The 17,693-nt window shown below is 45.0% G+C and overlaps 1 protein-coding gene across 2 annotated transcripts in view; it reads right to left on the reverse strand.

Annotated features, from left to right (window-relative positions):
- Positions 1 to 3,416: 3,416 nt before the first annotated feature.
- The window catches only part of DENND3 (DENN domain containing 3), a 410,308-nt gene continuing 396,031 nt past the window's right edge, over positions 3,417 to 17,693 (reverse strand). For both annotated transcript variants that reach the window (XM_061447632.1, XM_061447633.1), the window contains 12 exons: positions 16,933 to 17,114; positions 15,221 to 15,742; positions 13,402 to 13,664; positions 12,886 to 13,056; positions 11,928 to 12,057; positions 11,388 to 11,495; positions 10,098 to 10,237; positions 8,200 to 8,360; positions 6,355 to 6,488; positions 5,407 to 5,522; positions 5,153 to 5,290; positions 3,417 to 4,016 (listed from right to left, as the gene is read on the reverse strand). In XM_061447632.1, the coding sequence (XP_061303616.1) occupies positions 3,816 to 4,016; positions 5,153 to 5,290; positions 5,407 to 5,522; positions 6,355 to 6,488; positions 8,200 to 8,360; positions 10,098 to 10,237; positions 11,388 to 11,495; positions 11,928 to 12,057; positions 12,886 to 13,056; positions 13,402 to 13,664; positions 15,221 to 15,742; positions 16,933 to 17,114 (2,266 nt within the window). In that variant the 3' untranslated portion in view covers positions 3,417 to 3,815. The remainder of the gene's footprint in view (positions 4,017 to 5,152; positions 5,291 to 5,406; positions 5,523 to 6,354; positions 6,489 to 8,199; positions 8,361 to 10,097; positions 10,238 to 11,387; positions 11,496 to 11,927; positions 12,058 to 12,885; positions 13,057 to 13,401; positions 13,665 to 15,220; positions 15,743 to 16,932; positions 17,115 to 17,693) is intronic.

Below are 17,693 nucleotides of genomic sequence, written 5' to 3' on the forward strand. Positions count from 1 at the left end.
CCTCCATACACAGCCTCGCTTCCTGAGCAGCTCCTGGCTGCAGCTGGGTTATTCCTGGCATCAAACAAACGCTGCCATCCCTTGGTCTGAGGCACAGAACAGCTCCAGTGGGAAGGGACCCATAAGGACCATGGAGCCCAAATCCCCTGCCCCTCACAGGGCTACCTAAAACTGAACCGTGCAGCACAGAGAATCAACCACGTGCTCCTTCACTTCTGACTCTGTGCTGTGACCACGTCCCCGGGGAGCCTGTTCCAGCGACCGACCCCCTCCATGAAGAAGCTTTTCCTGATGTCCATCTGCACTTCCCCTGTTCCAGCTCCATCCCATTTCCTGCGTCCCATCGCTGGTCACCAGAGAGATCAGCGCCTCCCTCCAGTGCCCCCCTTGAGGAAGGTGTAGGCAGTAATGGGGTCACCCTCAGCTGCCCCTCACAAGTCTTTGCCCTCGAGGCCTTTCTCGGGACACCCCTTTATGGTCTGATGTCCTCCTGCTATTGAGGTGACAGCTGCACACACAGGGCTCCACGTGGGGCTCCCCTGGCTCAGTGAACTCCCACAACAGCATCGGCTTTATTCGCCTTCCCCTTCATCCTTACGCAGAGGCTCTCGACCTTCTCATCACCAATGGGAGCGTCACACAACACAACCCCTGCCTTACACCCAGAGCAGCTCCCTGCTGGCTGCAGGGGCTCTGGTTGGGCCTCGTGTAAACCTCGGGTCCTGTTCACATGCAGCCTGCAACCATGTTCTGAGAGAGACAACCTCAGACAGAATCATAGAATCACAGAATGGTTTGGGTTGGAAAGGACCTTGAGATCATCCAGTTCCAACCCCCTGCCATGGGCAGGGACACCTCACACTAAACCATGTCACCCAAGGCTCTGGCCAACCTGGCCTTGAACACTGCCAGGGATGGAGCATTCACAGCTTCCTTGGGCAACCCATTCCAGTGCCTCTTTACTGTAAAGTTCTTCCTTATATCCAATCTAAACTTCCCCTGTTTAAGTTTTAACCCGTTACCCCTTGTCCTGTCACTACAGTCCCTAACGAAGAGTCCCTCCCCAGCATCCCTATAGGCCCCCTTCAGATACTGGAAGCTGCTATGAGGTCTCCACGCAGCCTTCTCTTCTCCAGGCTGAACAGCCCCAACTTTCTCAGCCTGTCTTCATACAGGAGGTGCTCCAGTCCCCTGATCATCCTCGTGGCCTCCTCTGGACTTGTTCCAACAGTTCCATGTCCTTTTTATGTTGAGGACACCAGAACTGCACACAATACTCCAGGTGAGGTCTCACAAGAGCAGAGTAGAGGGGCAGGATCACCTCCTTCGACCTGCTGGTCATGCTCCTTTTGATGCAGCCCAGGATACGGCTGGCTTTCTGGGCTGCGAGTGAAAACCTTCAGAGCTTTGTAACAAAAGGCCTCAATAGTTTTACCCCATCCAAGTGCCAGTTTCCAGCATCCTGAGCTGCAGGAGACCTTCCCATGGGCCAGCACAGCCCCATGCAAAGCATTGCATGGGCACAACCACAGTGGCCTCAAAGAGCTCACCCCAGGGTGAAACAACAGAGAGATGAGAACATGGAAGTCACAAGTATCATCAGGATCAGCCCTCAGAGGACTTGGAGCAGAGGAGCAATGAGGACCACAGGGAATCTGTGCATCCCTTCCCCTGCACCTTCCCATCATCAAGGTGGAACTGGAACCTGACCCAAACCCCACTGCGCTGTTCCTGCAGGTTCGTCTCCATAGCTCTAACCTGAAGCAAAGCTGCAATGTGTGAGCACGTACCTGAGGCTCCAGGAGGGACAAACCACTGCTCCTCACACCAGCTGGGTTGGAATTGCTGGTCCTCCTGCCCCAGGGATGGGTTAGTGTTGAGGGATGTTTGTATCTCATGGTCTGGTCTGATGTGGTGAAAGACTTCCCCTATCCCCTGGTGTTCAACAGCTGGTGCTAAAGAAAGCAGCGTTTTATAAAGGAGGCAACACTCGATGAATGATGGACTCATAGAACAGGGAAGGGACCTTAAAGCTCATCCAGTTCCAACCCCTGCCACCGGCAGGGACACCTTCCACTAGAGCAGCTTGCTCCAAGCCCCTGTGTCCAACCTGGCCTTGAACACTGCCAGGGATGGGGCAGCCACAGCTTCTTTGGGCACCCTGTGCCAGCGCCTCAGCACCCTCACAGGCAAAGGCTTGTGTCCAAGATCACATTCCTATTCAACACATTCCTTTTGAGTCTGTTAATGGCCATAAACATGGCCATTTTCAGCTCTGTCACCTCCTGTTTCCACCAGCTGGGTACAAACCCATGGAGAAGCAAACCCAGGTCTAAAGGCTGTCAGGAATGAAGGACACACCAGGCAGTGGCAGGTTGGTGGCACTGGGGTCACCTGCAGCAAGTGACACTCCTGCACAGCGCTTGTGTGTGTGTGAATGATTCCATGTCACCAGGGAGGAAATGAGGAACCTGGAAGCCACAGCCAGGAGGATAAATCACCAGCAGAAGCTGGTTTTAGAAAGGAGAATGTGTAGAGAGAAAGGAAACGGGCAACTGCTCTCCACAGCACACAGAGAGGGTGGGATTAGGGCTAAAAATCATCATTCCTGGATCAACAGGATCGACATTCCTTGAGTGACAAAGGAACAGAGGACAGAGAAGACAGGTCAATGTAGTGTTTAATGTCCTTACATTGACAATAAAACAACTAGAGATATAAAACTTCAGTTATCATCCTATGATAAAACCTTTCATCAGTACATTGGAAGAGTTAAGACTTCACACAGTAGTTCCAGTAGTTTACACTTGTATTGGGCCTGCACTGGTCCATCTCCACCGACAGGAGCAGCCCATTTGTTCCTTCTATTTACAGTATCTTAAATATTGTATCTCACTTTACTCAGCACTGATAACACACATACAGCTCTTTTGCACTGGTTCACTTGTAGGTAATGGTCATGAATGGAGAAAACAATGTACAGCAGGAAGTGATTTCGGGAATGCTGCTCGGAATCCTCAAGGCTGCAATGGGATGATGCTTGTTTCAGTAACTAAGGAGTAATCTGAGGACTCCATGGGTTCTACATAAAGTAGCAGCAGTTCCTCTGATGCCAGGAACTGAAGGGAGGAGTGGCAGAGGTTTCTTGGTTGCTTCCAAAAGCACGTATAATATATAATATACATGGCAATGAAATAAATAAGTGGTACAGATGAAACATCCCTAAAGCTCAGCTGCACAAACTTGCAAATGCCAAGTGCTGTGTGCTGTTTTGAAAGGAAAACCAAGTTTAAAAGGTAAAACAGCATTAGGAGCATCCCAGGGTCTTGTTTCAGCAGCAGGGAGCTTGCAGTGCTGTCAGGGAGAGCCTGTCAGTGTCTACATCTCAAATACATCGCCATACACATACATACATACTCTTTTCAGTGACCATTTCCAGCTATCCCAGGCTGTAGAGGGAGTATTGAATCCCAGTTTTTAGGCATTCCATGCACTGCCCAGGAAGAGCTCCAGTGGAATTACTGAGCTGGCTTCAGTCTGGCCTCTAACCCCAACCCTTCCCAGCACCACAGGCCAAGTTTAAAGCCAAACATCCCTCTTTTCACATTTCCCTTTCTTTATCCAATGTGCAGGAGCAGCACAAGGTGTGAGGAGAGATTCTATTGCCATTTCCTACAGCAATGTAGGGACTAAACTAACTCAATAAATACAGAATAACACTGACAACGGGTTGAAATACATGCAAAATGCTGGAGTCAACACAGCCTGAGGACTTCCCTTCTTCCAGACAGGCAGATGGAGTTGGGATAGCTTAACTACTCAGCTTTCCAAATGGCAATCTTCCCTTCTTCCCTTCCAGAGCCACTGAGGACGTATCTGTCCTCTGCTGAGCACAGGGCCCTCACCGTGTCCGCGTGCCCAACCAGCTCCTTCTCCACAGTCTTCTTCTCAGCACTGACCACATAGATCTTCCCTTTGCTTTTGCCCTGCAGCCTTGCACTGCTGCCAACCCACATCTGGAGGAGAAACAGAAACCAGGCCACAATCACTTGTACTGCTTTACTTTTCAGTCTAGGACACAGTGGAGGAGTTCTGTGTTCTACATTGATATAGTGAGGGCTGGAAAAGGGAACACTGGGAAGTTCCTGTGTACATGGTGATGTCTACATCTGTCAGATTCCTGCCCAATTTTGCCTTGGTGACTCCTTTTGCCTCTGCTTCTACACATCCAGTGCAGAGAATAAGGCAGAAGGCGTCACTTTCCCACTGTACTAACCACAATGTGCCTATACCTCGAGTGCTGGGTGTTGCAAGAGCAGAGGAAACCCAGGGAAGAGTAACTAAAACCCTAAAGAAAGGAACAGTTACCATATGAGCAGAGATGGAAACACCAGGATTCCATAGGCTGGAGGGAAGGCAGCTAAGGAGAATCACAGCGAGGTCTACAAGATCACAGAAGGGCAGAGAAGTAAATGTAGAACCACTGTTTAACACATCCCACAAGAGAGAAGTGAGGGAAACCAGCAAGAGTCCAGCTTCAGTTAAAGTACTTCTCTGTAACATGGCTGGCAGTGAACTTCTGGAACCTGCTAATACAGGAAACTGTGGCACCAGCAAGTTCAGAATGAAATCAGAGCCACAGAGAATGGGGCCAAAAATAGATAAGAAACCTGAGGCAGAGGTGCACTTCAAGCCTGTAGCAGGCAACCCCACCAATGCTTTTACTCTTTACCAGGCTGCAAGCTCATTCCCAGTAAGTGCAGTGCTGTGTAGAAGAGGAGCACGGGTGCTCCCAGGACCACAGACTTCAGGCTCCCCCTTGGACAACTGAGGCTGCTGAACTGAAAGATGAACCCTCAGGCTCAGAAGATGGATCACACAGGGAGACTGTCCACTTGTTCCTTTTGTATCTACGAGGTGGACTTCAGTGTCAGTTAAGTGGAGCGGAGTGAGGAATAAGTGGAAGAGGAAAGGAACAAAGTTCTTAAGTATCATAGAATCCCAGAGTGGTTTGGGTTGGAAGGGAACTTAAAGCTCATCTGGTTCCACTAGAAGGGACACCTTCCACTAGAGCAGGTTGCTCCAAGCCCCATCCAACCTGGTCTTTAGTAAAGAATCCCACAACATTTAAACCAGTCCAAATGTCTCTCACCTGATTTTTAACTCTTATCATACAAGTGATCTCAGAGCAGTCCTGAAGATGAATCTTTTGAGGTGGACTTGAGAAGTCTTTGGTGTTCCAAATATACAGGTCACTACTCCCTGAGTAAGACGCCCACACTTCATCTCTCTAAAGCAAGGAAAGAGACATTTAACATGAGCGCAGCTGACAGGAAGTATATTGTAGCAAGTAACTATGGCTTGTAATGCTTCCTTCAAACTCTATTAGCAGTTTAAATAGAATACCTCGAGAAAGAGCTGGAAGCAAAGGAAATAGGAGCACACATCCTTCAGGTGATGCTCAATTTTCAGCTGTAGTTGAAATTCATGCGTTGACACTACGAGTATGCAACTTCCAGTACCTTCAAGATTAAAGACAAAGAGTTAGTAACAGAAGTAACTATTTCCTCCAACTTTAGAAACTGTGGAGAAAAAAGACAAACTAGAATGAATGCATCTAACAACTGTCTTGTTTCTTAATCAGCAGTGAAATCTTTGAGGTCCTTCTGCCTGGTTTTCACCAGCACCTAGTTTTTAGGTCTGCTCTTTCTCCAAATGCTGGTTGTTGTTCTGTGGTTCTGTCAGCTTAAGAGCCCAGAAATGATGAGAGGAGAAGAAATAAACTCCTTAAAATTAGGATCTCATACTTGGGTTCTCAAGTACACAATTGTCTTCATCTGTAGAACAGAGACCAAGTGTCTGTGCTATGAAGTTAACAGGGCTGAAGTTAAACCCAGCACAGCAACACCACTGCTGCCCATAGCAGGACCAGGCACTTCCCAAGGCTTTAGCTGCTGCTCTGTTATGTTTGGATCCAGGTTCCTGTGTATGGCAGTACTGAAAATCATGGAATGGTTTGGGTTGGAAGGGACCTTAAAGCTCATCCAGTTCCAACCCCTGTCACAGGCAGGGACACTCCCACTAGAGCAGCTTGCTCCAAGCCCTTGTGTCCAACCTGGCCTTGAACACTGCCAGGGATGGGGAAGCCACAGCTTCTCTGGGCAACCTGGAGTTGCCATCTGTGAGTTTTGGAAACCTTATCTACAAAATGCTGCTTAAACAGATGATGCAGAGAATGGGGGAAGAACATCATGTACACATGACTTTGAGATCAATGCATTGTTCTGTCCAATAAAACAGTGTGTTATGAGAAGATGTACTTTATGGCTTTTACTATTTGAGGAATGAACTTACAGCACCACAGCTGGTCATTATGAAGCTTGATAGAAGTGAGATTTTGGCAGGGCAGCTGGAAGACACGGTTAACTTTCAGAGTGCTGATGTTCCAAGCAATCACTGTTCCATCTAAACTGCTTGAGTATGCATCACTGTTGGCACAGATTAAAGAGTAACAACAATAGTCCAGTGCCCATTTGGGTTCAGAACAGAGGGCATGCACAGAAGAGTTACTTGCAAAATAACCAATCGTATAGTAAGCCAAATGAATGTTCTTCATTTCAGACACTGGAAGAGTAAAGCACAGGAATGATTTCTAACAGAAACTGGACTGAAGTCCAGAAGGCTTCAAGGCCAGATGCTGGCATTATTTCAACAGTAAACTATTAGATCGGTTCAAGTCTTTCAAATAAGGTGACCAGAGTCTTGAGTGGAAGGAGCATGTCCAACCTCTGCCACCAAAGTGCCTAGGAAGGGTCTAAATTTCTCTTCTTCCCTCACTTTATTCTAAGTAGCTGGCTCTAGACAGCTGAATGTTCATTTAAGCAACCAACAGCTCTGGCTCACAGAATCACAGAATGGTTTGGAAAGGGCCTTAAGATCATTCAGTTCCAACCCCCTGACATGTGCAGGGACACCTCCCACTAAACCACATAGCCCAAGGCTTTGTCCAGCCTGGCCTTGAACACTGCCAGGGATGGAGCATTCACAATTTCTTTGGGCACCCTGGCCCAGTGCCTCAGCATCCTCACAGTGAAGAACTTCTGCCTTATGTCTAACTTGAACTTCCCCTGTTTCAGTTTGAGCCCATCACCCCTTGTCCTGTCACTACAGTCCCTAATGAAGCGTCCCTCTCCAGCATCCTTGTAGCCCCCTTCAGACACTTGAAGCTGCTCCGAGGTCTCCACGCAGCTTCTCTTCCCCAGGCTCAACAGCCCCCATGTTCTCAGCCTGTCTTCATACAGGAGGTGCTCCAGCCCTTGATCATCCTCGTGGCCTCCTCTGAACTTACTCCAGCAGCTCCATGTCCTTCTATTTCAGAAGGTTCCAAACCCTAAGCAAACCTCCCCCTAAACCCAGTTCCACCCACTGCCCCACTGGCAGAGCTATGGCTGCTGTCTGGTCTGGTCTGGTCTGGCCTGGAGTTGCTGCTCCCATGGGTAGACCACAGGTTAAGGCCTCCAGCCAACACTCTTTCCAGTGCTACCAAAAGCATTTTGCCTGGACAAAACAACAAATGTATTATTTGTTATGAAGAGGCAGGATAAATGCAGAAGCATGCTGCAAACATCCAGTTGATGATGTGCTCAAAGCAGAAGTGAAGTGTCTTTAAACTGCATCTGTATTGATTCAGCACTGGATGCTGCCAATTCCTGGCTATTCTCATCCTTGGCCAGAAAAGCGTTCCTTTATCCTCTTTGTTCCAAAGTACATAATGCTCTCTCTTCCAAAAGGAAATTCTTAGTTTACCAACTACAATATGGGAGCTACAAAACCAGGCTAAATGAAGGCTGATGTTAGCAGCATAAGCATCTCTGTTCCAAACAACACATTCCTTCTAACATCTAGGAAAAACACTCACTGATTTCCTCTTCTTCAAGCACGAGTTAACTTTTTGCCTTTGTTTCAGTCAGTGAGAGCACAATTGAATTGAATGGATTGACTGTATCATTTGGATCTTCAACTAGTCCTCTGCTCACTGACACCCAAATTCTCTAGGCTGGCTGTTCTAGCTTCATAAAATGGCTTCTACTTAACACAGGAAGATCCTCCACATGTCCATGACTCCTCTGGTGGTAGAGGCATCTTTCATATTTGCCTGTATATATATATTTAAGGAGAAAACACTGTAACTAAGCATACCTGGGTATTCCATTCTTCTTGTCCACAACGATGTCTGTAACATCGGAACGATGATCATTTAGTTGCTTATTACAGGACATACTGTGGGTGTTGATGATGTAAATATTGGAGTCTTGAGAACCAATCCACACTTGACTCTGTTCCACCATGATCATACAAGTCTGGGGAGAAAAAGCAGCATTCAATAAAATCTGGCAGATAAATCACCCTTTAATGTAACATGGAAAAGGGCTACATTAAGATGTTACAGTTTTCTGGTGATTACAGTAAGAGATCAAGGCTCAGAGCTCCAGCATTCCATCCCTTGCTCTGCTCTATAAGTAAGGAGAAAGGACTGATCTCTGCTGACTTTATCCTCCAGTAAACAGGATTAATGCCTTATCCTGGTAACTGACTCAAAGCTGGGTTTCCTGGCCCAAACAAAGTAGAAGTTACAAAGAGCATCAGGGGCCTATAGGGATTGGGGCCTACAGGGATGCTGGGGAGGGACTCTTCATTAGGGACTGTAGTGATAGGACAGGGGGTAACGGGTTAAAACTTAAACAGGGGAAGTTTAGATTGGATATAAGGAAGAAATTCCTTCCTGTGAGGGTGGTGAGGCACTGGAATGGGTTGCCCAGGGAGGTTGTGAATGCTCCATCCCTGGCAGTGTTCAAGGCCAGGTTGGACAGAGCCTTGGGTGACACTGATTTAGTGTGAGGTGTCCCTGCCCATGGCAGGGGGGTTGGAACTGGATGATCTTAAGGTCCTTTCCAACCCTAACTATTCTATGATTCTATACCACAGAAGTCATTGTGTTTCTGCCCTCTGGATTAGAAGCCACCCTAACTGATACAAACACAGCCCCTACTTCAGTTAGAAACAGTGTCTAAGAAAATACTGTCTTCTCCTTTATTGTCTCTGGAATGTCCTTTCTTTCCCTTCCGAGTCCCATCAGTTCCAAACTTTCCTTCTCTCTTCTTTCTCTTCTTTAGAATAGGTCAGTACCGGACTCTTCTCCTGAACTTCCACCTTTCCTCCATCCAGCTCTTCATTATCAGCTTTACCTCTCCCTTTTTGAATCTAGTCCACACTCATCCACAGCATCATTCCTCAGCTTTCACACTGGTGACCTATCCAGTCCCTTTTCTTGCACGTTTTTCACTCATCTGCAGTTCTAGTTCCCCTTTCATCAAGAATTATTCTTTTCAGTTGTCTTTCATAAGCAACACTTTTTAACCTGCTGGTTGAGTCATCTTCTTTTAGAGCACAGTCTCTCATGCAATATCACCCACCTGGTTTCCTTACACCTTGTCCCAGTACCCAGGTCTTCAGCAAAGATGATTTTTCATCTATTCTCAGGAATAGATGCTCATCTTCTCTTTATATTAATTTCTTACTCTTAGTGATTTAGGTAAGATGTAAGGAATAAATTCTTCTCTGCGAGGGTGCTGAGGCACTGGCACAGGGTGCCCAGAGAAGCTGTGGCTGCCCCATCCCTGGCAGTGTTCAAGGCCAGGTTGGACACAGGGGCTTGGAGCAACCTGCTCTAGTGGAAGGTGCTCCTGCCCATGGCAGAGGGTTGGAACTGGATGAGCTTTACGGTCCCTTCAACCTAAACCATTCTATGATTTGTCCTCAACTGTTTCAAATCTGCCTTCCTGCCCCAGAAACCCATTCCTACCATTAGGCCAGCAGGCCCTCCCAATATCCAATCTATCACTTCTCACCAGTGATGCTTCATTTTCTCTCCCTTCCCTTCTTCTCAAAAATGGCCATTTCTTTATCTTAACTGACGCCCAAATAACTCAAGTATCTTTCCATAGCTTTGAAGGAATGTCTGTGTTTCAGGGTCATACAGGCTTAAGCACAAAAGCACCAAGCTAAAGCAGCAAGTGCAATATGTGGACCAGTCTTACCAGTTTCGAGCGTCCCATTTTGAAGCAGTGCTGTTGAATAGACCAGGTAGATGCATCAAAGACCACTGCCTTCCCCTCACTTAAAGCACACCACAGTTTTGGATGAGCATTGCCAGGTCTTTCTGAAGGGTCAAGATGCCCTAGAAATGAAGCCGAGGAGATGAGGTAAAAGAAAAGAAACCACTTTTGGAGACAATGTGGGATGAAAACCATCTGTGCTGTGGAACTTGCATCACCAGTTCACGAATGACCCAGTTTTCACAATGAATTCGTGCATGTTCTCAACTATTTCTTGACCTCACCTCATCATTTAATCTCACATTTCCAAATTTTTCAGAGCATAGATACTCTCTTTCACTGCTGACCAAGTACTTGGCTAACTGGGAATGCAAGAAAGCTTTTAAGCCCCGAAATGCAACTAATAAATCCACTCATTTTATCTACTCCATTCCATTTAGAAGCCTCCATACCACAAAGGAGGACAAGCACCACTGAACCCCCACCACTCACACAGTGTTGCTCCTGCCCCCTTTAACTCTGGAATCCCACTAACCTTCCTCCTTTTGTCTTAAGTTGCCCAAATATTAAGAATTCCATACAAACTTACATCAGAGGACAAGTTAGGTTATGAGGTCAAGTTAGGACCTTCCAGAACTATCACGGCTGCTACCTAAATTCACACCCAATAAACAGTCCCTAACTCTTCTTCTATTTCTTCTTCCAATGCTTTTTGAATTAGTCAGATATAAATGTGCCAAGTATCATAGAAAAGTTCACAAGGAAATCAATGTTTTCTAAGGGGTGGACTTAAGTTACATGCCATGACCAGTACATCAGATCACACACTATGTACAATGAGCAGTACAGGCATGTAGGTCTGGGTGGGATTTCAAGTGTTTGATTTGGTGTTTCAATCAAATACCCCCATCAAAAAGGTCAGAAATAACACTGAATACTGATCAAAAGTGAGCATCATTCATCCATCCTGCTCAGTAAATGTGGCTGAAGTCTTAATGGGAAACTGGCACAATAAAACATAACTGCAATCTATTGTAAGGCATATACACACTGGAAGACAAATTAAGACTGCAGAAGCTAAGCCTTGGAGTATCTTAATACGGAACATTACTGTTCTTTCTTAATGATTTTCTGGTTTAGTATGCAACACACAACAAAAGAATGTCAGGATGTAACAAAATGAGGCAGTCACAATAGCAGGTGTTAGGAGATAACGTGCTTTAGAGGCTAATTAAAGCTGGCTGACATAAAGCAAGTAATACATCACTGTACCTGGTGTATAAAGCAAGACATCAATTGCCTGTGGAAATGTCTCACCAGCTGAGGGATTGATCTTGTGCTTTAATGTCTCCGAAGTTGTTTTGGGGACCATCATAGGCACTAAAATAGATGTTTAAAAGGTCACAAAGTGCACACTTGAGCTTGAAATCGATCTATAATTCTTAGGAAGTAATAATTCTGCACCATTTATTCACATCTCTCACTTTTCTTTCCCTCTATTAGCTGACCAGGAGAGCCCAAACAGCATTTGTATGCATTCTGGTAGCAGAAGTATGCAAGACACGAGCAGTCCAAACAGCCAAAACAAAACCACAGCATCCAACATGGAGACAGAAGGTTCAGATGCACAGCAGGAAGAATAAAAACAAATCCCTAAGCTTTCTATTAATGCTATTTACTAAACTACATCTGTGAAAGTGCAGTCAAACATCTTTTTATATTGCTGCAGTGTGAAAACCAGAACATAAACAGAAAGAGCTGAGACAGATTATGCAAACCCAGCAGGCTTTGTAGCCCTGCCATGTGACTGACCTTCATTCTTCATCCTGTCAAAGTAAGACAGTTTAGAGGCTGCATATATGGTTTTGGAGGACTGCAGGGCGCCAACCACTGCATCCATCAGGAGGACGTTTGTCAGTGCTTGCTGAATATACTGAGGATCCTAAAGACAAAAGTCTTACTGTAGTTAATCTGCTGCTCATCAATCTCACAAGTCTCCATGTCACACCCACGTCATGCTCAGCACAAGCACTAGATGCAGCATAATTCACGCTACTTCAGTCAAACATCACATGTTCCATCCCCAAGCAAGGTCATGGAGCAGGGTGCTAGGAGCCAGTGTTAATACATTACTCTGAATTACTACATTTTCACTAGTAAATTCAGCAGTCATGAAGAATTATGTGGTTTAAATGGAAACCCTGCTTGTATGGTCCATTTTCTGCAGGTTTCTGTGGCAGAAGCATGCATTTTTGCTCTATTTGTTGAAAGGATCTACAGTCATCACAGCACCAGCATGACAAAACTCTTTTGATACATTATATTTTGAAGCAAGGTGAGACCACTACTCCCACACTGTGAACTTCAGAAACACAGTCACAGAACTAGTGAGTAAATTAAAAGTTCCATGCCAACAGATGAGAAAAACAATGCTATATTGTTAAATGTGGTATCTTTTTTATTTCTTTTTAATTATTCCAGAAGTATTATGCCCAGAGAAGCTGTGGCTGCCCCATCCCTGGCAGTGTTCAAGGCCAGGTTGGACACAGGGGCTTGGAGCAAGCTGCTCTAGTGGAAGGTGTCCCTGCCTATGGCAGGGGGTTGGAACTGGATGAGCTTTAAGGTCCCTTCCAACCCAAACCATTCTATGATTCTGTAAGTTCATTACTTAGCTATTGTTGGCTGAAATCTCAAAGTTCTGATTGATGCTTGAATTATTTGGAACACAGACAGAAAGCACATGTTTAGTTAGAAAGTCCCATATCTATACCTTGTGATCATCTGCCATTTTCTTTCCAGCCCACATCTCTTTCACTATCAGGTACCAGAGATCACACTCAGTTTTCAGGTTAGCTTCAAAGACTTCTTTTTTTGATAATGTTTTAATCCTCAGAGTGGGTATTCTCAAAAGAAGGAAAGCCACAGTTGTGCTTTTAACATCCTGGAAAGGTATGGAAAACAGAAAACTAGGAGGATGTACCATGCAATCAAAGGTAAGGTGCAACACTACAGGGCAACTTTCTCTATTTCAATTGTCCATAACCACTGTTAAGCAGAGATGGTTTTGTGAAAATCTAAGTACTAAACATCATGCAACAAACAATATTACAGAAGTTTTTGGTCCACAGACCCAGGATTTTGTCTTATCACTTTATGTTACTGACCCCAGAGGTGTTTCCTACACTCCTTACTGAAACTTTAAGTTGAGAGATGGGTTATATTGTCGGACAGAACATGGTTTACAGCCCTAGGCATGAAAAAGAACAAGAAATTACTTGATACTCACCTCAATATCCCTGAAAGCAGCAATCTGGACATAGCCAGGACGTCCTCCCTCAGTCAGAAGGAACAAGCGCTTCTGGGTCAGAGCTATTTTCCCTACACCATAGTTAGTTTTAACTGAGGAGGATAACTTGTAGACGCATTCATTTTTATCTAGATGCTCTATTACTGTTGGTGGCAGATTCACCTCTTGAGCTTCTGCTTCAGTTTCTTTCCAGTAGTTGTAGAAATCTCGGAATGTTTCAGGGTCGATTTGTTTCTGATGACCTAAAGGAAATATTAAAACCCATTTGCTGTAAGAAACTATTATACAGATTTGCACAAGAATATAGCTTTAAAAAGAAAACAACTTCCAAAACGTGCCTCTAAAAGCAAAATGAGTAAGCAAGGCACAAAAACTATCAAGAAATAGGCCTGGAAAACAGTTAAAGGAGACAAAGCAAGATTCCTCTGCAGTTAGTGTATGCCATAGGTACGCCAGAGTACGGTGGGAGGATGCCAGATGCACCCTACTCTGGAGGGAGAGAGCAAGTGTTGTGCCAATCTTGCTATATTAAATCATGCCCAAAATTCAGTCAGCTAAAGGGAAAGGATTTGTGCTTCCCTAGTGAACTGACTACTTTTCCTTATGACTTTCCAGCTCTTTGTCGAATGCTACTATATCCCACACCTACCAACCTGGGATAAAACATAAAGCTGTAGCAGTTAAAGACTTCAGTAACAGTAATTCAAAGTCATTAATTGTTCTAAGAATTCAGGTGTTTGGACAGCAGAATCTCAAACACACATAAATTCTTGTGAGCTACGTGCTACCTCTGGCTTCAGAAAGTCTTCCTGTTTCAACCAATGTTTAACCCTTCGTGGCCACAAAATGCAAGAGGTGCCAGAGGAACCAGGCACAGAAAGAACTGAATAGTATTTCATAAAAGCACTCTCAGATTATGTTCTTCAAAATTAATCACAAGATTCGGATCTCATTCAGGAGAGAAGAAAGCTCTATCAGATAGAAACGTAACTTCCCTTTTGCTATGATGACCATCCAAGAGGAATTTAACAGTAGCTACTGGAGTTCCAGATTTCAACAGAATGACAGAATGGTTTAGGTTGGAAGGGACCTTAAAGCTCATCCAGTTCCAACCTCCTGCCACTGGCAGGGACACCTTGCACTAGAGCAGCTTGCTCCAAGCCCCTGTGTCCAACCTGGCCTTGAACACTGCCAGGGATGGGGCAGCCCCAGCTTCTCTGGGCACCATCTTTTGCTAGTTTATTTTTAACAGGCTGCAACCTTGCCATGTTACCTCCTGCATTTACAATGGGTGGTTCTGGGCAACCTGCTCTAGTTGATGATGTCCCTGCTCATTGCAGGGGGGTTGGAGTAGATGACTTCTGAAGGTCCACTCCAACCCACACCATTCTACGATTCAAACACAGAGGTATTTTTCATTAGCAATCACAACAGTCCAGTATTCACTTTACTTTTAATCTAGGCCAAAGCAGAACTACACACCATCAGATAACAAAAGTACTTCACCTACACAACATGAAAAATGGTAAATTGTGTGCCCTTGATTCCTTGTCTTTATTGTGGATTCAAGACACAATATATTCCTGTATACATTATATCTACCCTCCATAATTTTCCTATTTAAATAAAACTGTCCATAACTCTCACAAATTGTGAATTTTTAGAGTTCCATAAAATCTGAGTAAACATTAAAAACAAATGGAGACAAAAAAAAAGTTATTTTGGTTCATAAAAAGAAAGGTTTGAAATTGCCATTGCACCAAGATAAATGGTCACTAAAAATGGATCTTACGCTCACCTACGGTTAGGGCATCAAATAACCGATGGATAGTGTCTATGTCTTTGACAATCCCAGATTCCTGGATCCGCTTCACAAAGTCATCCAGTTGCATGTGAGTTTTTGGCAGCTCAAAGTTTTTTACATGGTCATCTATTTTCATAACTTCTCTTTGGTTTTCCATCACTCGACTTATCAGCTTCTTCAGCTCAGGCTTGCGGTCCGCTTGCAAGCGCTCAGCAGGAGCCATGGTTTCCACTATTTTCCTTACAAGATCCGTAGGGAAAATTCTCAAGTCTGTTTTATCTAAGTTCTGAAAGTCAGAAAGTGCATTGAGTAGTTTCCCTTGCATCAAGCTAATAAGTCCCCGGAGGTAGAAGTACCGTGCTAGCAGTGCAGAGTTATCAGGTGCTAAGGTGTTTATAGCTTTGCTGAGGTGGTTATAGAAGTCTGTGTAGTAGGAGTGAACACACTGGAAGATCAGAGGAAAGTGGATTTCTGGGATTTTGAATGTACTGATTGATTTGGAGGGCATTCTCACAGCTGAAAGCAAACAAAAGGTACACTGGTCAGTGTAAGCAGTGAGTTAAAGTGCAAATATCTTCACAACCAGTGATACCATCAACAACAAAACCAATCCTCATCACAGTAACAACCAATCACATCACATGAAATTCAATCACAGTTGTGGTAGGGACACAAATATATCCATCAGAGTATCCCCTGATCTGGCAATAGCAACTTTGGAGAAGTTCAAAAAGGAAAAAATAGTAAGAAAAGATGCTGGGCTCCACCAACAAGGGCACCACCAGCAGAGATGAAGATGCCATTATCCCACTCTACTCAGCTTGTCAGGCCACACCTGGAATACTGTGTTCAGTTTTGCTCCCTGCTTTAAAATAAAAGGTGTGGAGAGGGTCCAGAGAAGGACCACAAAGACGATCCAAGGACTGGGAAGCTGTGTGAGGAAAGGCTGAGAGAGCTGGGTCTGTTCAGCCTAGAGAAAAGAAGGCTCAGGTGAGACCTTATCACCATGTTCCAGTATTTAAAGGGTGGCTACAAAGAAGACAGGCTCCCCTCTTTACAAGGAGTCACATGGAAAAGACCAGGGGTGATGGACACAAGTTACCCCTAGGGAGATTCCAACTGGACACAAGAGGGAAATTTTTCACAAGGAGAACAATCAGCCATTGGAATCATCTCCCCAGAGAAGTGGTGATTCCCCAGTGTTAGACACTTTCAAGATTGGGCTGGACACAGTACTGAGATATCTAGTCTAGGTCATGCTTTGACTATATAGGTTGGACCAGATGATCCCTGAAGTTCCCTCCAACCTCATATTCTATGTTTCTACCATTCTATGATTCCATGATAAAAAAAGGGAAAAAAACCCATCATGCAGTTCCTGTAGGCCTTGCTTTGTTTAAAAGTGCTAGGCTTATATTTAAAGGTAGTGGAGACCTGGACATAAGGTGGGTGAGGACTGAACATGGTTAGGGCCTCAGGAAGCAATTCTCCAGTATCAATCCTACTGTGACAAATCAGTCTTTTGTCCTACAGTAAAACTTCCAGCAGGCTACAGGCTGATTCCACAGGCATGGAGAAACACAGAGGGGTCCCAGCTCAAAATGCCTCAGCTCACCAGTTCCTCCCATCATCTGACACTGCTCCTGTGAAAATGTCACCCAAAGAGACAACAGGAAAGACCCTGTATTTGTTCATTCTTCCCTTACCAACTCCTGTTTCTAGTTTTCGAAGGGAGGATTTTCTGGTAGGGACCTCTGGCAGCGTGATCTCCTGCAGATCAGGCATACTGATCACCATCCTCCTGCTCACCACGTACTGGGGGCTGAATCGTTTCGAAGCCATTTTCTCCATAGTCAGCCTTCTTGGGGTATGAAACATCAAGTTAAATCTGAGAGAAATAAAAATAACATATAAGCAGGTTTAAAACTCGGTATACTCACATAGTATTTTTTTTTTTGTATAATAGTATTCATTTATAAATCTAGCACCAATTTACAGTTTCAGCAGCCGTGTCTGGACATGTTCATATCACCCCTTCACATCTTAATTATCACAGAACCATAGAATGGTTGGAATGAGACATGGGATCATAGAATCACAGAATAATTTCGGTTGGAAAGGACCTTAAGATTACCCAGTTTCAACCCCCTGCCACAGGCAGGGACACCTCACACTAAACCATGTCACCCAAGGCTCTGTCCAACCTGGCCTTGAACACTGACAGGGATGGAGTATTCACAACTTCCCTGGGCACCCTGTACCAGTGCCTCAAAGTAAAAAAATTCTTCCTTATATCTAACCTGAATTTCCCCTGTTTCAGTTTGAACCTACCACCCCTTGTCCTGTCACTACAGTCCCTAATGAAGAGTCCCTCTCCAGCATCCTTGTAGTCCCCTTAAGACACTGGAAGCTGTTATGAGGTCTCCACGCAGCCTTCTCTTCTCCAGGCTGAACAGCCCCAATGTTC

This window comes from Pezoporus flaviventris, unplaced genomic scaffold (assembly GCF_033815535.1).
Source record: "Pezoporus flaviventris isolate CSIRO_AGI_PZ_B2104156 unplaced genomic scaffold, CSIRO_AGI_Pfla_v1 ptg000007l, whole genome shotgun sequence".
In the NCBI taxonomy this organism is placed as follows: domain Eukaryota; kingdom Metazoa; phylum Chordata; class Aves; order Psittaciformes; family Psittacidae; genus Pezoporus; species Pezoporus flaviventris.